The sequence below is a fragment of the Schistocerca gregaria genome, chromosome 2 (assembly GCF_023897955.1).
Source record: "Schistocerca gregaria isolate iqSchGreg1 chromosome 2, iqSchGreg1.2, whole genome shotgun sequence".
Classification (NCBI taxonomy): domain Eukaryota; kingdom Metazoa; phylum Arthropoda; class Insecta; order Orthoptera; family Acrididae; genus Schistocerca; species Schistocerca gregaria.
The window spans coordinates 623,258,255-623,280,825 of NC_064921.1; the positions used below are offsets into that span (position 1 = coordinate 623,258,255).

Here is a 22,571-nt window from a genome sequence, read left to right on the forward strand (position 1 = left end):
CCTGGAGTTTCTATTGTTTCATCAAACCAAAATCAAAGTGTGAGCAATGCTAAGTAACTAAACAATGCTTTTACACATACTTCATTCATCTGATTGTGAGGAAGGGGTGGAACAACCTGTTACACCACAGTTGCTAATTGCCAGCCACAACAAGCAGCCACCACCCAGTGATGTTGAGCATTTACCTCAAAGAATGACTCTGGTTATTTGCTTCTGTACCAGGTCGGGAGGGTAGTTGCGGGATGCGAAAGCTGTTTTCAGGTTTTTGGTGTAATGGTTCAGAGCTTCAGGACTGGAGCAGATTCGATTGCCACGAAGGCCTAGGCTGTTGGGAAGGGACCGTTTGATATGGGATGGGTGGCAGCTGTCATAATGGAGGTACTGTTGCTTGTTGGTGGGTTTGATGTGGACGGATGTGTGAAGCTGGCCATTGGACAGATGGAGGTCAACGTCAAGGAAAGTGGCATGGGATTTGGAGTAGGACCAGGTGAATCTGATGGAACCAAAGGAGTTGAGGTTGGAGAGGAAATTCAGGAGTTGTTCTTCACTGTGAGTCCAGATCATGAAGATGTCTTCAAGAAATCTGTACCAAACTTTAGTTTGGCAGGCTTGGGTAACCAAGAAGGCTTCCTCTAAGCGACCCATAAATAGGTTGGCATACGAGGGGGGCCATCCTGGTACCCATGGCTGTTCCCTTTAATTGTTGGTATGTCTGGCCTTCAAAAGTGAAGAAGTTGTGGGTCAGGATGGAGCTGGCTAAGGTAATGAGGAAAGAGGTTTTAGGTAGGGTGGCAGGTGATCGGCGTGAAAGATAGTGCTCCATTGCAGCAAGGCCCTGGACGTGCGGGATATTTGTGTATAGGGAAGTGGCATCAATTGTTACAAGGATGGTTTCTGGGGGTAACAGACTGGGTAAGGATTCCAGGCGTTCGAGAAAGTGGTTGGTGTCTTTGATGAAGGATGGGAGACTGCATGTAATGGGTTGAAGGTGTTGATCTACGTACGCAGAGATACGTTCTGTGGGGGCTTGGTAACCAGCTACAATGGGGCGGCCGGGATGTTTGGGTTTGTGAATTTTAGGAAGTAGGTAGAAGGTAGGAGTGCGAGGTGTCGGTGGGGTCAGGAATTTGATGGAGTCAGGTGAAAGGTTTTGTAGGGGGCCTAAGGTTCTGAGGATTCCTTGAAGCTCTGCCTGGACGTCAGGAATGGGATTACCTTGGCAAACTTTGTATGTAGAGTTGTCTGAAAGCTGACGCAGTCCCTCAGCCACATACTCCCGACGATCAAGTACCACAGTCGTGGAACACTTGTCAGCCGCAAGAATGATGACGGATCGGTCAGCTTTCAGATCACGGATAGCCTGGGCTTCAGCTGTGGTGATGTTGGGAGTAGGATTAAGGTTTTTCAAGAAAGACTGAGAGGCAAGGCTGGAAGTGAGAAATTCCTGGAAGGTTTGGTGAGGGTGATTTTGAGGAAGAGGAGGTGTGTCCCGCTGTGTTGGAGGACGGAACTGTTCCAGGCAGGGTTCAATTTGGATAGTGTCTTGGGGAGTTGGATCATTAGGAGTGGGATTATTTTTCTTCGTGGCAAACTGATATTTCCAGCAGAGACTACGAGTGTAGGACAGTAAATCTTTGACAAGGGCAGGTTGGTTGAATCTGGGAGTGGGGCTGAAGGTGAGGCCTTTGGATAGGACAGAGGTTTCGGATTGAGAGTGAGGTTTGGAGGAAAGGTTAACTACTGAATTGGGGTGTTGTGGTTCCAGATTGTGTTGACTAGAATTTTGAGGTGTTGGAGGGAGTGGAGCTGGAAGTGGGAGATTGAGTAGATGGGAGAGACTGGGTCTGTGTGCAATGAGAGGCGGTTGAGATTTGTTGGAAAGGTTGTGGAGGGGATTGGAATGACTCCTTACCCTCTCCCTTAAAACCCACATCCTTTCGTCTTTCCCTCTCCTTCCCTCTTTCCTGAAGAAGCAACCGTCGGTTGCGAAAGCTAGAAATTCTGTGTGTGTGTTTGTATGTTTTATTTATTGTGCCTATCTACCGCCGCTTTCCCGCTTGGTAAGTCTTGGAATCTCTGTTTTTAATATATTTTCCCCATGTGGAAGTTTCTTTCTATTTTATATATATCTTACCAAACAAAAGCGCTGGCAGGTCGATACATACACAAACACACACACACAATTCAAGCTTTCGCAACCAACGGTTGCTTCTTCAGGAAAGAGGGAAGGAGAGGGAAAGACGAAAGGATGTGGGTTTTAAGGGAGATGTGTGTGTGTGTGTGTGTGTGTGTGTGTGTGTGCGCGCGCGCGCGCCCCATGTAAGTCCCCCCCCCCCCTCCCGGGACCGGAACGACTCCCACCCTCTCTCCCAAAACCCACATCCCCCCCTTTGCCGCCGCCCCCCCCCCCTCCCCGCCTAAGGAGCAACCGCCGGGCCGCGAAAGCCTGAATTCCGCGCGCATGCCCACGCTCGTCCGCACGTCCATCGACCCGCCAGCACCCCTGCTCGGCAAGTCACATCATCCTTGTCTTTAGATATATTTTTCCCACGTGGAATGTTTCCCTCTATTATATATAGATTGGACACTACATTGAACATAACTGAACTCAACTTATGGCAACCAGTGCGACAGCAGCATTGATATATTTATAACAGTAAATATTTTATGCACTGCCCAGTCACATTAATGTGACCACCTGTGAAAAGCCTGAATAACCACCTTTTGCAGTGCGGACCTCTGTGAGACATGCAGGAAGAGAGTCAAGTGAGGTTCTGGAAGGTATTGGTAGGAATGTTGAGCCATGGTGTCGAGGCCAGTGTGGTAGGTTTCTCAGTTGAGGATCCGTGGCTCGAACAGCCTGATTGAGATGGTCCCACAGACTCTCGATTGGGTTCAAATCGGAGGAGTTTTGTGGCCATGGGAGACCAATAAACTAATTCTGATGCTCTTCAAACCACGCGTGTACACTGCAAACTGTGTGACACATTGCATTGCCCTTTTGGTAGATACCATCGTGCCAAGGAAATCCAACTGCATGTACGGGTGGACATGTTTCCAAAGGATAAATGCGTACTTGTGTTGATCTACTTGTGTATTCCATAATGATGATATCACCCATGAAATGCCGTAAAAATATTCCCCAGACCCTAATACACCCTCCTCCGGAGTAGATCCTTCCAAAGGTTGCTGCAGGGTGTTTTGCTTTCAGACATTTCTTTCCAGTGTAGCATAAAATGTGAAGTAACTGAAAAACGTGAAGTAACCTGTCACAGTTCAGTGGAGATTCAGTTGCAGTATTGGTCTGCAAATTCTGACTTTCAACATTTCAGGTGTGCCGCAGGGGAGTGTCATAGGACCGTTGCTATTCACAATATACATAAATGACCTGGTGGATGACATCGGAATTTCACTGAGGCTTTTTGCAGATGATGCTGTGGTGTATCGAGAGGTTGCAACAATGGAAAATTGTACTGAAGTGCAGGAGGATCTGCAGCGAATTGACGCATGGTGCACGGAATGGCAATTGAATCTCAAGTGTAATGTGATGCGAATACATAGAAAGATAGGTCCCTTATCATTTAGCTACAAAATAGCAGGTCAGCAACTGGAAGTAGTTAATTCCATAAATTATCTGGGAGTACTCATTAGGAGTGATTTAAAATGGAATGATCATATAAAGTTGATCGTCGGTAAAGCAGATGCCAGACTGAGATTCATTGGAAGAATCTTAAGGAAATGCAATCCGACAACAAAGGAAGTAGGTTATAGTACGCTTGTTCGCCCAATGCTTGAATACTGCTCAGCAGTGTGGGATCCGCACCAGGTAGGGTTGATAGAAGAGATAGAGAAGATCCAACGGAGAGCAGCGCGCTTCGTTACAGGATCATTTAGTAATTGCGAAAGCGTTATGGAGATGATAGATAAACTCCAGTGGAAGACTCTGCAGGAGAGACGCTCAGTAGCTCGGTACGGGCTTTTGTTGAAGTTTCGAGAACATACCTTCACCGAAGAGTCAAGCAGTATATTGCTCCCTCCTACGTATATCTCGCGAAGAGACCATGAGGATAAAATCAGAGAGATTAGAGCCCACACAGAAGCATACCGACAGTCCTTCTTTCCACGTACAATACGAGACTGGAATAGAAGGGAGAACCGATAGAGGTACTCAGGGTACCCTCCGCCACACACCGTCAGGTGGCTTGCGGAGTATGGATGTAGATGTAGATGTAGAGAACGAACCACAGTCATTGTGGGTGGATGAAACAGGCCACTGCTGTGGAAGCCCATGCACAGCAACGTTTGCTGAACAGTCATTGAGGGGACACTGTTGGTAGCATGTCTGTTCGCCCACACACATCCCTGTGGCTGTCATTCAACCCTGGCGCACCACAGTCGCCTCGGTGCCGGTTTTGGATAGTGTCATTTTGCCATGCCCGCTATACTTTAACCACGGTGACACACGAACAGCTACCAGACTTGCTATTTCAGAAATGCTTCCATTCTTTGCCCAAAAGACAAATGATTGCGCCCTTTTGGACATCAGACAAATCACTCCATTTTTGCATTACAGCAGTGACTGCACTTTTATCTGCATCTCTCCACTGTTACCACTGCCACCTATCTTCTCTGAGAGGATGTTGCACATTGCCAGTGAACACAGGCGGTGGTCACATTAATGTGACTGGACCATGTAGAACATAGCTTAAATTAATACACAATTAAGTTAAAATGAAAATTTATCGTGGAACAAGAAACTGAGTACATTATTTTGTTTTACGGAACGACGCAAAATAGTTGACTTTATAAATATTTTGATAAAACTTGATATTTTAATGCAAACTTCAATAAATATGAATTTCGAAACAATTTTAAATAATTACAGAATTACAAATATTATTTTCACGTTTTGTAGATATCAGATAGAAGTTATATGTTTGAAACAATAGGAAATCCAGGATGGAATAGCAACAAGTAAATATTACTACTCGCCATATAGAGGAGATGTTGAGTTGCAGACAGACACAACAAAAAGGCTGTCACAAATGTTGAACTTTTGGCCTAAAGGCCTCTTTCTAAAGTGGATAACACGCACACATTCGGGCAAGCACAACTGTCACATACATGACCACTGTCTGTGGCACTGAGGTCGGACCACAAGCAACTGCACCTGATGGATGGTGGGGTAAAAGGGCAGTTGGAGCATGCAGAGGGAGTGACAGCAGGGTAGGAATAGGAAAAGGCAAAGTGCTGCTTGTGGTGACTTGTGTGAGCATGCAGGGACATGGTGGAGACAGGGTAGGGCTGCTAGGTGTGGTTTGAAGGTTTGAGGAGGGTTTGGGGAAAAGGGGGGAGGGGGGGGATGGGCGCTGAAAAGTAGAGAAGAAGAGGAGGGGAAAAAAAAAGAAAAACACTAATGGGTGCAATGGTGGAATAGAAGCTGTGGAGCACTAGAATAGGAGCAGGGACTAACAAAGATTGAGACCTTGGGGTGGGGGTGGGGTTATGGGAATGTAGGGTATTTTGTAGGGAGAGTTCCCACCTATGTAATTCGAAAAAGTTGGTGTTCATAGGAAGGATCCAGATGCCACAGGCTCTGAAGCAGTCACTAAAATGAGGAACATTGTGTTGGGCTGCGTGCTCAGTGACTGAGTGGTCCAGCTGTCTCCTGGCTACAGTTTGTCAGCAGCCATTCATGTGGACAGACATTTTGTTGGCATGATGCCAACATAGAGTGCAGCACAGTGGCTGCAGTTTAGTTAATAGATCATGTGACTGTTTTCACATGTACCCTGCCTTTATAGGATAGATGATGCTTGTGACCAGACTGAACTAGGAGGTTGTGGGAGTGTATATAGAGCAGGTCTTGCTTCTAGGCATATTGCAGGGATATGGGCCATGAGGCAAGGGGTTGGAAGTGCAGGGGTGGAGAAGGTGTGTCTGTCTATGACTACATCTCTTATTTATGGTGTGTAGCAGTAATTGCTTTTCATAGTTATATATCTCTGAGTGACTAGCTTTTTCTGATATACTGAAATATACTGTCTTTTTTGAGACATTCATGTTACATGATATTAGTTCTGCAGAAACAGTGGAAAAAGCATTCTTTTCTTAAAAACATGTAACAACGTACAACAGATGACAAAAATCTAAACTGTATTAGTGAAGCACGCTCTAGTACAGAGAGAATCACTGTTGGTGGTTAGTCAGTTTCATGTTCCATGGATCATTTTCTTAATAAATAATGATGATTTTGGGTCAGTCATTTCATTTTCACATCACTAATTATCTTATAATGGCTACATGCTGATCATTTGCAAGTGGTTTTTTACATGAGTTAGTAATTCCTGTGCACACCCTAGCGCACATTTGTGAACAGCTGAAGATGCTTTTGGCTACATTCAGCAGTTTTCAGAAGGCAACCTTGGGGTGTAGCGAGACAGAGCCTGTGGCATGCAACATGGGACACCTGAGGTGTCACTTATATTGCCCACGGTGTCTGCTGCCAAGGCACTTTGCGGTGTACCCAATCAAGTGGAACTGCCCTTGCTGCAAGCCAAGTGACTGGTGGTAACGCATGTCATTCAAGGCAGATAGTCAATGTGGAGATCAGCCAATTGGCCTTGCCTGTTCACTGTGAGAGTGGACAGGTAGCTGCTCCTCCAGCAGGGTCCGAGCAGGTGCAGGGGAGGGGAAGAGTTTTCTGTTTATCTGGACCTCCAACATTACGTGGCATTATAGCGAAACAGCATCCAAGGCAAGCAGGCAGTAGTGGTGAAGACTGCTAGCCTCATGCACGTTTTGTAAGCAGAGCTCACTCTTTGCAGCATCATTCTCCTTTGGATTAGAGCCAAGTGGAGGATCTCAACCAAAGCCTTCGTCAACTCTGTGAGTCTTGGCTGCATATTTCTGGACCTACTGTGTGGAATGGAGAATTGTACGACTCCACTTGATATGCCAGTCATACACAAAGGAAGCAGCTACTTGTGTAGCAGAGTAGTTGTGGAGTGCACATGGGGGTTTCTTAGGCTACATACTAGTTCAAGGCCCTCTGTTGAAAAGACAGAGTAGATGCCATAAAAGGATGTGTGTTCATTACAAAAACAAAAATATTGTGTTTATCAAAGTCGAAACAGTCTGACTGTGAAGTTTTGTGGATGGGTGTAATGGATCTAGGTGAACCAAAGTTAATTATAGGATGTTTTGAATGACCACTTGATTGTGCCATGATAGTTTCAGAATCAGTCAAAGAAATTCATTGTACATTTGTGCAAAAATATCCTGAACGTGCAATATTATTTGACAGCTTAACCTACCAAGTATAAATGAGACCCTATGGATTTGTTGCACGTGGTATAGACTGCCTAGTCTTGTGAAGTAGCATTGAACACATTTTCCAAATACTGTCTTGTGCAGGTAATTTGACAGCCTGCTTGCAATGGAAATATTTTCAGCCTTGTACCTACAAATGGGCCTGTTCTTATTGACAGTGTCAGTGTAGAGATGGGGATTAGTGATCACGATGTCATTATAACATCAATGGTTGTTAAAATTAATACACCCATCAATGAAGGCTAGGAGACCATTTTTGTTAGAAAAGGAAGATAAGAATTTAGTAGTATCCCAGTTCAAAAATGAATGGATACCATTTAATACCAGTATGATGGACATAGAGGAATTATGGACAGAGATGGATCCACCTCTTCCTCACAATCAGGTGAAAGATGTTTGTTCAAAAATATTTTTTAGGTAATTAGCATGTAACAAATATCCACTGTGCCTGCTTCAATTTATGTTTGTGCAGAGATGATGTGAGAAGTGCAAGCACTGGACATCAGCAAGGTATGACGGAAGCAAGAGACTACCCACTCTGGAGATGGCATTTATATTTTGGAGTTGAGGCTTGATGGTGTTTTGGAAGGCGGGAAGAAATGCTTCTGCTAACAACATAAACTCCCAGAAACTGTTGGTAGAAGCTGTGGAGAAATGTCATTCTCTTACGCACTGTTCTGAAATTCACTTTAGCTATTTTGTTCTACATAATAAGAGTTTTGTCAATGAATGTTGTAAATATTGAACATGAGAACAACCAAATCAAGAGAATTCTCTAAAAAGCATTTATATCGTTTTGTAGTGAGTTGGTGTAAATGTGAGCTCTTCTACAGCCCTCAACACTCTGAAGATGCGAACCAAGTCCCACTGCACAATTGGTACCCGGTCCACTGAATCAGCAACACACTAGAATGTGACTATAAATCTTCAATAAGGTTTTAGTGCTCGTGAACAACATTAAGGTAACAGGTGAATCAAAAAGTGAGAACTTAGTTACAGCCCATAACTAGGCACCCTTTTGTATTGTTTCAAAGAGTATTTTTGCTAGATGGGACAGATAAGCAGTTTTGAGAATTCCAGTTAGGAAATTCCTGGACATATGTAATACTAGTATGAAGGATGTAGAAGAATTATGGGCAAAGTTTAGATGAATTGTAAATCACACCCTGGTGAAGCATATGCCAAGTAAGTGGATTAGGGACTGAAAAGAACCACTATGATTTAATAACAAAATTAGAAAATTGCTGTGGAGGCAGAGAGAGTTGTACTTTCAGTTCAAAAAAGGATGTGCAGATGACAACAGAAAAGTTAGTAGAAATTAGTGCATCTGTAAAAAGCATGCAACAACTACAACCATCATACCTTAGCAAAAGATCTTACTGAGAACCTGAGAAAAAGTCTGGTCCTATGTAGAATGGCTAAGCATATCAAAGACTTATATCCCTGTCTCTCATTGACCATTCCACTGTGGCAGTAGAATACAGAAATAGGAAAGCTGGGGGTTTTGTAAATGTCATCTAACAAATTATTGATGCAGGAGGATCGTACAGACATACTGTCACTTGACCCTCAAACAGGCTGTTATATGGTGGACATAGTAATAAGCACCCCTGTTGTATCTGTGAAAACGTTTTTTTCAAAAAACTTTCTTCCACCACTTTATTTGCTTCCTCTCAAGAAGGAAGTAGTCGATTAGTTGGTTGCTATCATCCACACCAGCCTCATTTTTTCATAACGATCTAGTATACAGGCATGTTTCATCTTCTCTGTTGTTTCCCCTTTTTTCTGGCATTTACTTTGGACGCAGTCATTTTCTGTCTTGCTGTCAAAGTAAATATATTCCTAGTGTTTTTTCATGTAACAAGCAGCAAATGGTCTCATCTGCGAAACAAAAGTTGTTTTTTTCCGGCTTGTGGGCAATTAGATCTTACCAATTTTTCAGTACTATACTCTTCTATGGTTGTTTCGAAAATAAATACAAAGGATGTGGCAGATAACAATTGATGCCCTTTGCAGTGCATGTGATCCCTTGAGGCATGGTAAGCAGCAGCAAGGGAAACGTGAATGCTGCAAAGCAAGTAACACAGAGTGTTTCCTGAATTCTGTTCCTGCCATTAAGAGTGTTAGGTGCTCCCATCTCTGTCTTTTAGTAAAGTACCTTTATTAGATGCCAGATGGAAGACAAACATTGCAACAAATGTACACAGCTGAGAAATGGCCGATGAAAGTCCTAAATTGCTCGCGTTTTTGTAGTAGAATCCATGCAGTGTAGGAGCCACAAAGTGTTAACATGAGCATGTGCATCTTGAAAGAGGATATAGGTATTTGGAGATTATTTATACTTCATTTATATGGTGTAATAGGAGTTCTTCACTATGGTCAGACCTATGCAACAACAAATTTACAATTACACTTAGAGGAACATAATTTAATAACAAGAATTGCTTTGACCCTATATGTGACAACTGATTGGTGAGGAATACGCCCACCTGTACAACATCGTATAGTCTGTGTCTGTTTGGGACGCTGTGAAAGAGGCTGTTCTGTATTTCTGTATGTATCTTGTCCCATCCTTCTTTGAATATGATTTGTACACTTGGAATCTTCCAGAATGTCCCCAAGACATCCCTGCTGAGTGTTCACAGTATTTTTATGGCATTTGGGTTTGGCAGATATTGTGCTACCATTATCCTGATTCTTCAGGTGCAGCATCAGAGGCTTCTGTAGAGGGGACATTGCTATCAGTGAAAATGAAACCTGCCTCCAGTACACAATGTAAAAGTGCTATTCATCCTTCTTTTTATTTAGTGCTAGCTGAAAAGAATGATTAGCATGTATTTTATTTTAATTTGTTTCTTGCAAACATTCCAGGTCACGTGAGAACATACAAGAACATAATAAAAATGAACATTCAAAAAATCATAAAGATGTTAGTATGCAACAATAAAAAGTACTCTCAAATGCTCGGAAATAATCTCCAGTACTCTCAAACCCACTGAAGAATTCAATAATACCCTAATTTGAAATGAATGACTGTGCCAATCACCTCTTTATAGAGCACTGAGAACATTCCAAAACATTCAAGAACATTAAAAAAATTCTGAAAATTTCTAGAACATTCTAAAAATCTAGAACATTATCAGTGAGGAATCGGCAAGGCTGACTCACATCTTTAAAATTTTCTCTCAAACATTTTATTTCTGTAAATGTGTTGGCCTGTTTTAATGAATAAAATTTTACGTACGTGGACCATCATTCTGTCAGTACAAAGGTGTACATGACCCTCTCTGCAATGTGTAGGTAATTGCCCAAAAAAAAGTCAGCAGTGACTATATCATGCAATCCTATGGGTATTATTCGATAAAACTTATTTTTTAGTTGGCTGTTGTCATCTTTAACCTTCTGGCATACTTCACAAGGTTGTGGTAGATTTACTATTATCTGACTGAAATTCTTAAACTAATAAAATTTATTCATGTGTTTCATGTGTTTTATGCAAAATGTCCATATCCGTCATGGATAAAACATGTTCAATCTTTCAACATTTTGTGTTATGCGTAATTTCCAACTATGCTTAATTTCCAACTAGATGCAGTAGAATTTAATCTCCAGAACATGGAATCATCAATTAGTGTCGATAATGTTGTCACAGCTGGTAACAACGAAGCCTGTTCTCATTGCTAAAACTTAATGCTAAAATATATATCTGTTTTTATTTCCTGCTTTATTCTTAAGGCTAAGATACTAACTTTCTTATTAGTGTAACTTAAGGTCAGGAAATTGATTGCAAAAGTGACACCAGGTCCTCAGTCCATCTCATTTCATTCATAGCTAAAGGTAATCTTAACAATGCATTGGAAACTTGGTTCTTAGAGCTCTTTATGTAATTAATTTCTGTTTGGAATTCTTGTAAAAACTAGGCCCACCTCTTTAAATGGTTGTATAGTAACCTGCTCTCCATCAAGAATGTTAATGCTTGAGGGTCACTGTAAATAACTCTTTGTGATCCTCAACTCAGCATCTGGAATTTGCAAATATTTCAAACAATAACTAGTAGCTCCTTTTTCCGTATCAGTGTAATTTAACTTGTGCTTATTAAGCCTTCTACTTATGAAACCAATAATCTTATGTTCCTCAGCTTCAGGTTTTTATTCCTCTTGAAAGAATCTTGAAGCGATTCCGTATCCTGAAGTGTCGGTTGCTAATTTAAATGTCTCATGCACTGAGTGACAATAAGTATAGGAGCATTCACTAATGCCTCTTTGCTATTCTTAAAATTTTCTGATGATCCTTTGTCCCATCTGGATTTAGATCTTTGTTTTAATAGTGTTGATAGTCTTGGATCATTCATTATGTGGCCATGCTCAGTCTAGAATGAAATCCTGCTATTCTGAGGAAAGAGTATAATAGTTTAACATTTTGGGGTTCTGGGCAATCTTTTATAGCCCTTATCCTTTCAAGATCAGGTTTGATTCCCTCTACCCGTGTGAGTTGTTCTAAAAAGTTTAATTCCTCTCTGCCATAGTGAGATGTGGACAGTTTAATCCTAATACCTTTCTTGTAAAACTTGTGCGAAGATTTTGTTAATAGAGTACAGTGCTCTTTGCATGCCTTTGACACTATCAAAACATCATGTACATAAATAATCAGATCATGTAACACCTATTTCCTCAAAGCTTCATCTAAAGCATGAATAAATATTGAAACTGAAATATTTAAGCCAAAAGGCAGTACTTTGAATTGATATGACTTTCAGTCAAACAAGAAGGCTGTGTACTGTTTTGAATGTTCATGTAATTTTACATTCCAGTATGGGTCTATCAGATCGATTGAAATGAAATATCAGACTTGTTAAAACCTAGCTAGCAATTCGTCAATAACATATGATTATCTCTTTCAGTTTAAGTATCTTTGCTGAGACTGCGCATGTCTGAAACCAGGTGTACTTCGTGTGTAACTTTCTTAATAACCAACAAGGCATTGTAAACACTCGCATTACATTCATTGATTTGATTTTCTATCATCGTATTTTCTCTTGTCCTGCAGATATTAAATTTAACAGTATAGGACAGGATGTAGAAAAGAATAGTTTTTCATATTTTATTTTAAATTGGGAAATGTAATCCCCTGTTACTACTGGTTTATCTGAGAGTACTGATTATATTTCCATAGAGTATTGTACAATTCTGTCTTCTGATCATCCTCTAAGAGGACGGATTCATAATCTTTACTATATATTTGATCTTACAGATCTGTATATCAGTTATAAATTCTTCTCTGCTTAGCTATTTGCACAATAGTTACTAATACCATTCACCAACATTTAGTTTGTCTATTGCCAGACACATTTTAAAAGGTACTACTACCCAGTAATCATCAATTTTCCAAGATAGTAATTCTACATCAAAATCTAAAGTGACTTTATATTTCAACAACCAATCTGTACCAAATAATACTTGTAAATTAACATTAGGCACTATTACTAAAGTTTGTATAAATTAAAAATTTGCTGTACTTTTAGATGCACGTGCTTCTTGTTTAATTAATTTACATTTGCTTCCTGTAACACCTTATAGCGTACACACAATAACAAGTAATATGGGACACAGGTATTTATTTTTCACTGTTTGCAATAAATCTTGGAAACCGGTGAAATTTCACTACCATATTCTCTATAAACATGCACTTTCCTTCTGTACATCACCCCTAAGTAATATGGATTTTGTTTGACTTTTTCCTGATTCTCCAACCACCACTTTAACATGTGTATCTTAAGTGTAAAAGCAATAAACTTTTCTGTATAGGGGCTGGTGATCCTATTTTCACTTCCTGGGGCTTATCACTGTCCCAGGATGTTCCACATTTTTCTATTATGATTGCTGGATAATTCCCCTTAATTTCCCTGTAATTTGACACAGATCCATTTATGGGTATTGGCCTTTTTGTATGATTGTTAATCGTGTTTGTGCCAAACACTTGTGACTGTGTATCATTCTTTCTCCTGTCTTTCAGATTCCTTTGGCGTTTCAGTTATGAACACAACATAAGTTATGTTTTTCTTTTCTTTTCAAATTTGTTTGGAAAATGCTTGAATTCCTTGTTGTTAATTCCCTGGTTTTCTCTGTGTACAGTCTCATATTGTTCCTTATTTAAAGTATCTAGTGCTTCAGCGTAGGTCAGCATATCACTTATCACCTGCTATACCAAATTTCCTTCCTTACATAGTGTGCTAAACTATGTACAAGTGCTTTCACAAGATGTGAGTCCTCTAATGGGTTATCTAAATATGTAGATCGAGTTAGTTGCCACTCATTGTAATTCTTTTAACTTCCCCAAGAACATAGGTAATATTTCGGGTCTAGTAATTCTAAAGCTACTTTTCCTGTGTGTTGGATGACAAGTGTTTTCTCTTCAATTTTTTCTGAAAATAGTTAAAATCTTCTGAATGAGCAGTCCCTCATTCTGTCACATCCCTACCAATTAACTAAGTGTAAAATCTATTTTCTTATAATTTTCTCATTTCTTGGGTAATGATCCAAAAAGTACTCTCAAAAAATAAGGAGGTTGTACGTCCCAATTAGGTTTGAACTTTGGAAATTGTTGTGATAAATTCACATCATTTCCTAGTTGAAGTACTTCCATCAACCCACATCTCACCCCATTATTGTTGACAGTCATTTTCTTAACTTCTTGTTGGCTATTTCCTAATGCTCCCCACAACTTTTGAAATTCCTTGTGCTGTTCTACAGTGTCACCTAAAGAATTGGTGGTAGTGCTAGTAGACTCAACTTCCTCTTGTACTTTTTCTCCATCTAGCTGCTGCAGACACTCTTCTAAAGTAGTCTAAGCATTTGGGGCACTAATTGCTTCACCAAATTCCTTACTTTCTACTGATGCCTCTACTTAGCCCTACATATCTGAGATTTGATTATGTATACTTTCAAATTCAAGGGTTGGCAATTCCTGTATTTGTTGCATCTTATCATTTACCTCTCCAAAGTGTCCTTGAACGACATTCCTGACTAAGTCACACTGTTCAATTATCTCCATCTGTAACTTAGGTAACTTTAATAAGGTCACTTCTGAATTAGATATTTTATCTACTTTAGGAGATACCTGCTCTCCTTGTCTTTTTAAATTTGAGAAACACATGTTTAAGTCCTTTAATTCATCCACTTGGATTGTAATACTGTTAGACAATTCTTCCTTGGTGGCCTTAACACTATTGGATAACTCTTTTAATTTTCAAAATATATCTGACAAACTGCCTTTCATGGTGCAGATTGTAACCAGCATACAGTGTGCTTGTGTGTGTGTGTGTGTGTGTGTGTGTGTGTGTGTGTGTGTGTGTGTGTGTGTGTGTGTGTGTAATATGAATGCTGTTAGGTTTGACACCATTGCACAAAGCCACTGAAACGTGTTTTTACAACTTTTAACAGATCAAATTAGTAATTAAAAAAAACTCAGATTTTTACTTCTTACAGCTCACCTAATTAGACATAGAGCTAGCTATGACTAACCCCTGCAGTTCCAAAACAAAACCTTCTTCATGGATTACTACACCAGGTAACCGCTATGGATGCTACGAAATTCACTTGCAAAGTTTTGGCGGCTTGCGCACGTGCGCACACACGCACGCACACACATGATTATACCATTTTGTCTCATTTGATCATCTGTAAAATATTCAGTGACATTATTACAATGATTGTGATGCTCACCAGATCACAGCCTCACATCCAACACCTTTGTCATTTTAAAGATTTTTTTTTGGGCACGGTATTGCATCCCACAGTAACTGGTATTCAGAAGTACTCATTACCCTAAACTGGCTTCATTTTAGAACACATTACAGGTCCACTACTGTTGGTCCCAATTGCTGCTGCAGTCAATCTGTGGTGTGTGGTTTGGGAATCAGTGGAACACACTCAGTGTAATTCTAAGCTCTCTCTCTAAGAAATGATTGTGGGGAAATGTGGGTGCTTCATGCAGTAGCAAGGTTTGAAGCAGTTTGTACAGAACTTGTGGACCTTTGATGATCTCTGTTGCCCCATATGTGACATCCACGAGGTGTGTTAAAAAGTAATCGGAATTTTGTAATTTTGTGTGTTGTACTAGTGCAGTTTGCACGTTGTTTTGTTGTTGTTTTTGGTAAACATGTCTGAAAAGTATCACATGTCTGAAAAGTATCTGTACAGTGTTAGCCATCTAAAGTTCATAGTGTTTTGTCAGTTGTAAACAAGGGTTATATGTGTTTAGGCAGCATAGGTGATTATTTATTTTTTACTAGCTGTTCTTGGCCACGCAATACTGTGGCTCAGTCTGGTTAAATAGAAGAGAAAGAAAACAGAAAGCACACTTTTCTAAAATATATTGGAAGTGGAAGTACATCCAAATCTCCGCCCCCTCCCCCTTGTCTCTCGTCATCTCCTCCTCCCCCTCTCTTTGTCCATCACCTCCTCCCCCCTTTTTCTGTCCGTCTTCTCTTCCGTCCTACCTCTCCATCTCCTCCTGCCCTCATCTGCCTGTTCATTTCCTCCAATCCTCTTTCTGTATCCATTTCCTCCTATTCTCTGTCCATCTCCCCCCCTCCCTCATCCCCCTCCCCTTTCCCCTTTCTGTGGCCTTGAACCTTATTTATTGTTATTGCATTTTCAGATTCTGTAGTAGTATTCTAACTGTAAGCAGATAACCCATAAATACAACTTTCCTTTTTGCTATTAATGTTTCATTATTATTTATTGTTATGTATGTATGTATGTATGTATGTATGTATGTATGTATGTATGTATGTATGTTTACATATTATAAATATTAAAAATATAAAGCCTATGTCTGTGCAAATGTTATTAGAGTATTGTGTAAAAAATACTTTTTGAGATATTTGATAATAATGTTTCTCCTTTATATATTACATATTTGTATAGAATTTATATATATATATTAAAAAATAGGTATATAAAAATGTGCATATTCGAATGCATCGTTGTGTCATAATTTCGAAGGAAACTATGAAGAATGTGCAAGAGATCTAAGATTCTGAACAGACGAAATTTGCGTATTTATATACAGTTCTCTCTATTTATTACATATATGTTTATGTATTGTATGAGGCATGCCAATAGGTGCATAAATCACACGTATAATCGATTGCAATGTTGTCAAGATGTCAAAGCTATTGGTGAAGAACTTTCAGAGATTTAAAATTTACATTTTTATTTATATAGATGATAAATGTTCATTTGTACAAAATTGTAAATCTCTGAAAGTTCTTCACCATTTGCTTTGAAATTCTGACACAACAATGCATTTCGAATAGGCATGTGTTTTTATATACATGCTGGAGCCCCCAGGTGTGTGTATTTTATCAACTAGATGAAGTTGACAGTGATGCAGAACTTCTGACAACTATAATAACAGGTAAGAAATGTGGGATTATGGATACAATGTTGAAACTGTTCAGTTGTTCCTACGGAAGAATTCTGGATCACTAAGACCAGAGGGAAACATCGAGTGCTGTTAAATGTGAAAGTTATGCTCACTGTGTTCTGTGATTGTAAAGGCATGGTGCATCATGAGTTCTTGCTACAAGGCTGAACAATCAATAAGGAATAATACTTAAAAGTACAAAGTGGTTTGCATGAAGAACTGCAGGGGGGGGGGGGGGGGGGGGGGGGAAGGGGTTCCAAATGTGTGACAAAAGAATTCACGGATTTTGCAGAATAATAATGCATCTGTGTCACACTTTGTTGCTCGTGTACTCTTTTCTGTCCACGAAAAAAGAAACCTTAAAGGGCCCTTGATTCACAACCATAGATGAGATTAAAAAACAGTGTTTCTGAGAGTGAAAAGTTATCGAAAGACTGGGTTTTAGAAACCTTTATAGGATTGGAAAAAACACCAACAAAAATGTAGAATATCTAATCAGCAGTAAATGAATAAATATTTTTGCAAAAAAAAACAAAAATTCCTGTTATTTTTTGAACACGCCTTCTGCAATGTACATACACAGCAATAGCACATTTGTTGTAATCCTTGTAGCACACTCAGCTGAGGACCCACCTTGTTGTTGTAGCAGTCATCAAACAGGATTATTCACTGTATTCTGAATGTCACATGATTTACTTTTTCTGGCCTTCTATTTCTGGAGTCACAGCATAAAGATTCCCTGCAGTAGATGATGCCTGATAAGTGAGATCCAATGCGCTGTTGATTATACCACAATAATAGTTCACATCTTTATTCTCTCTGTCATTAACTTCATACAGATGTAGTGCTGCTACGCCACAATGAATGTTGTTTTTCCTTAGAAATTGTCAAATGTTTCATATTCATGGAAAAACTGCTTTTCTTTGAGTTTCTTGTCAGATATCTGAGATTTTGGTGTAGGCTGTGGATAGTAATGTAATTATAAGAATATAGTTTACTCTCTTTGTTACATTGCTTTTTTATTTTAAGCTGTGTTTCTGTACAGAGGTTTCTGTTACGCTGTCATCAGCCTTTATTTTCTGGTTTGGCATGTGCAGGTTTGCATCACTAGTATTGGGTGGTAATGGTTAAAGAAAACCACATCATGCTCAAATTTTACACATTTATTATGTTACAGCCGATTTTGTTCCTTTGAATGTCTTCAGGTTGTTGAGTTGTGGTGAAGCTTCAAGATTACATATGACAACCAGACCAGCTATGCTGTGACTTCAGCACAACTCGGAAACCTGAAGGTGTTCAAAGAAATGAAACAGCTCGTATCACAATAAATGTGTAAAATTACAGCTGAGATGGTTTTAAGTAACCAGTAACATTAACGTCGACTGTGGGTTCAACATGAACAAGAGTATTGAATTTATTGCACCGCTTGGTGTTATTGTGTACCAGAAGCTGTTTTGTGTTAAAAATACTTGAACTGGGAGAGTATCTGTGGATAAGAAAAGTAAATGTAACAACAAATCAGTTTCTCTGTGGCAAGTGAAAATTTTTTCTGATGCAGGGAATGTTGGTCCTTGCTAATCCACTAAATGCATGCTCTCCCATTGAGCCACCACCACAGGATTCCGATGGAGATCTCCTGGCTGTATGGATGGTGCTGATCAAAAGGGGTGATTGCACCTTTGAAAGCAAAGTTAGGAATGCACAGAATGCCAACTACAGTGCTGCAATAGTCCACAATGTAAATTCTAGTATTCTCGGTGAGTATTTCACTTGGATTGTATAAGAAATGAGAGAATTGGAAGGTGAGTAATACGGAATTTGGTGAATTATTCTACTGGCAGAAAATGTTTTACACGTTTCTTTATTTAGTGAAACACAAACATTTAAGAATATTAAATGCAATAAACGAAGAATTTTACTCCTACCACACACTCCATCTGTGGCATTGAGTCCTGTTGTACACTACGTAAATCCCAATTATTGTTGAATATTTGTACAATATTATGTTGCATAAGTGTTCATTGCACAGATGTTCCTTCAGTGATAGGAGCATCACTTGCTTTTAAAATGAGACATCTAAAGAACTTACTAAATAACTTACTAAATTTTTCATAATAGACCAACTTTGGTTACTTGCAATCCTATTCTTCATATATACTTCTCAACTGTTCTCCGATTCTCAGTAATTTGCTCACGGAGAGGTGGAACTAAGGACTTTTCTGTTTAATAAGAAATTTTGTTTACAACACATCCTGGAACATAGTGTGACATTCCTCACTGCATGGCATGGCAGTGGATACAACAGTATTAGGACCTTGGAGAATCCAGATTGAGCATGAAAAGTGATCTTTGATTTGTCTCTGTACCAGCCTAGGATAGTGAAGTGGTGTGCATTTTATACCAAAATCCATATTTAATGCAGTATGATTGAAAAGAGGCACTAAATTTCCAGAGCCAGTGGCTACAGTTTGTCACTAGTTTTGGGGGCACTTGGCCACAAAATAAATGTGCAGCAGTCAAGAAGGTGCTCCATTATGAACAAGGACATGACAGTTATCTGCATAACTAAGGTAGAGGAGAAACCTGAAAATGAAGCAATCTTGCATACTGAAATTGCAGAATCATCTATCCAAAACAATGCATGTAGTGTTTCAAAACAGTGTGAAATGTATAATGTACATATTAAATAAATATTATCTCAATTAATAAATAAGTTTGATAATGGGAAGAGCTAATATATAAAGTAAGTAAAAAAAATAAGCTCACAGCTCTTCCTGATGTGAAAATAGCAAATGTTGTAAATAAAATAGAAAGAAACTTCCACATGGGAAGTGGTGTGTGTGTGTGTGTGTGTGTGTGTGTGTGTGTGTGTGTGTGTGTGTGTGTGTGTGTGAGTGTACACCTGTCCTTTTTTTCCCCTAAGGGAAGTCTTTCCGCTCCCGGGATTGGAATGACTCCTTACCCTCTCCCTTAAAACACACATCCTTTCGTCTTTCCCTCTCCTTCCTGAAGAAGCAACCATCGGTTGCGAAAGCTAGTAATTCTGTGTGTGTGTTTGTGTGTTTTGTTCATGTGCCTGTCTGCCGGCGCTTTCCCGCTTGGATAGCAAATGTTGTGAATGATAAAGTTCTCAAGACACTATTTATAAAGCATATTGACAAATCTGAAAAGAACAGTGAAGGTGTGCAGCAAAAATACCAGTTAGACAGTAATGTTACGAAACATTGTCATAATACAATGTCTTAATTTTCTTAGTGGTATTTTTGCTGTACTTTCACCACTACAGCCAGCAAGGAGTTGAGGATTGTGTCAGATGGAATGAGATGAGTAAGGTAATGTAGAGGGAAAGAACAGTGTGGAGGGAAACGAAGCAGAGAGCTGGGAAGAAAAAATAGCAAGGGAAGTGGGTAGGAATGTGGTACCAATGAGACCACCCTAGTTCAGGCAGGGAAAGTTGTGGCACATCCCGTGATGGAGGAATCTGTTGTAAGAGGGGTGGGGGTTGAAGGTAGGGTAAAAAGAAATAGAGAAGGATTGTGCAGAAAATAGTTTAAAAGAATAAAGTAGAAGGCATATAGAGAGAGGTGGAGCTGGGTTACATGAGAGTATGGTCAGGATGATTAAAAGATGGTAGGATGTATTGCAAGGACAATTCCCATCTGTATAATTCAAAGAAGCTTGTATTGGGAGGGAGGCAGTTGTGAAACAGCTATTGAATTCAGACCTGTTTAGGTATGCTTGGCAACAAGTTATGCTACTGAGTGATCAACTTTGCTCTTGCCCACTGTCGATATTGGCCGTTCATGTGAGTGAATAACTAATTGGAGCTCGTGCCTACATAAAGTTTTGTGCAGAAGTTGTGGCAAAGATTCTCCTTGTTTGCCAACACCCAGTGAACTGGCGTCAGTGACACTCTCAGTCCAGTAGTTCCCATGTGTGATTTTAAGAAGTTTAGTATTGCATGTTGTTTTCATTTGAATTTTAGTATTAGGGTGGATAGGGAGTATGCTTGCTGTGTGTGGATGCAGAGGGAACTGGCTGCAGTTCACAAACAGCTGAAGACACTGTTGGTCGCAGTCAGCTGTCTGCTGGCTACTGTCTGGGGTTGTAGCAGTAGTACAGAAACTGGAGTCTCACATGACACACTTACAGTATTGCTTGTTTTGCCCATTAGCTGTGCTGAGGGGGTAATTTCCAGTATACACACCACGCAGTAACCACAGTCACTTTAGAGTGAGTGGCAGTCTGCAACCCATTTGAGTTGCTCAAGATGAAGGATAAATGTAGAAGCTAGACTGTTGGCCTTACAAATTCTTGCTGTAAGTGGACAAGTAGCTGCTCCTTCAGCAGGGTCGTAACAGGCATGGAGGTTGGGGGGGGGGGGGGGGGGGGGAGGTTACTAGTTGTCAGGACTGCCAGTGTTAGCCACATCATCGAAACCTCAAAACCTTTAGTGAAATAATACTGCCCAAGTCTGAAAAGAACTCCAAGCAGTATCATACCTAGAACTGGTAGGGGTACTTTGGTTTGGAACTGAAGGGAGTGCCTCAAGTTCAGTGTTGCACAACACAGCGGAAAGTCTAGTGTCCTTTGATGCACACTTAGCAGTCAATATGAATAGAGATCAATCAGATTGCCTACAAAGACACTTAAAATGTCACTGCAAATTGCTGAAACATTCATGGCAGTCCTTTAATTTACCATCTTCCATGAAAGCAGCCGTGTTCAAATTATATAAGGAACCGATGGAACCAAGAGCTTGATGAAGTAGGAAGCTCCAAAATATTTAAAGATATCTAGAATGTATATGAAAAGAAGTGTTAGATATCATAGAAGGGGATGTGCTCATTGAAACCAACAAAAATATTATGTCTATCAAGGTAGAAATTGAGTCTGGGGGGAAATTTATCAGTACGTAACTAACCAGTTTAGGTGAACACAAATTAATTGTTGGATATTTTCACTGATAATCTGATTCCACTGTAGCAGTTGTAGAATCGTTCAAAGGAGGTGTACACCCTGTAGTGTGGAAGTACCCCAAGCATGCAATATTATTTGAATGAAACTTTAGCCTACTGTGTGCAGACTGGAATGTCTGTGGATTTATTGCAGGTGGTTTGGACAATCTTGCGAAGTACTTTTGTACATATTTTCCAAAAACTTTCTTGAGCAGTTAGTTTGACAACCTACAAACAATGGAAATATTTTAGATCTTGTAGCTGTGAACAGGATTGACCCCAGCAACAGTGTCAGCTCCTTGCTTAGTAGCTAACTAGCTTAACTTGGCTGTCACACTAAATTCTGTACGGAGGTCATTTAGGCATTCCTAGCTTTGATAAGAATCAGAAGAGTTGAAAACAAACCAGCCACGAGATCCAGAGGACTCCTGATTTGAATTTTACAGCTTAAGCCACTTACTTAGCTTGTAGACAGAGATTAATGATCGTGAGGTCACCACAGGAACAATGTTTATGGAAGTTCATAAGTATGTCAAGAAGCCCAGGAGAATCTGAAAAGAGCAGCTAAATAGATGTTAGTATCCTACTTAGCCAGTGAAACAACAGAAACTTCACACAGATATATAAACAACATAGGAAAACATAAATTGCTACTTACCGTAGAGAAGACATGTTAAGTTGCAGAGAGGCACAATTAAAAGACAGTTACACAAAGCTTTTGGCCACACATGTAATCAGAAAAAGAGAAACCGAGAAACACACACGCAAGCATACCTCACGTGTACATGGCTGCCAACTCCAGCAGCTCAGGCCAGAATGCAAATTTGGAGGGGGTGGTGAAGGGTAAGAGAT

General features: G+C 39.9%; 1 protein-coding gene across 10 annotated transcripts in view; it reads left to right on the forward strand.

The window, feature by feature from the left end:
* LOC126334619 (E3 ubiquitin-protein ligase RNF13-like) overlaps positions 1–22,571 on the forward strand; it is a 140,041-nt gene that overhangs the window by 41,690 nt on the left and 75,780 nt on the right. For all 10 annotated transcript variants that reach the window (XM_049997045.1, XM_049997044.1, XM_049997041.1 and 7 more), the window contains exon 3: positions 18,320–18,518. In XM_049997045.1, the coding sequence (XP_049853002.1) occupies positions 18,320–18,518 (199 nt within the window). The remainder of the gene's footprint in view (positions 1–18,319; positions 18,519–22,571) is intronic.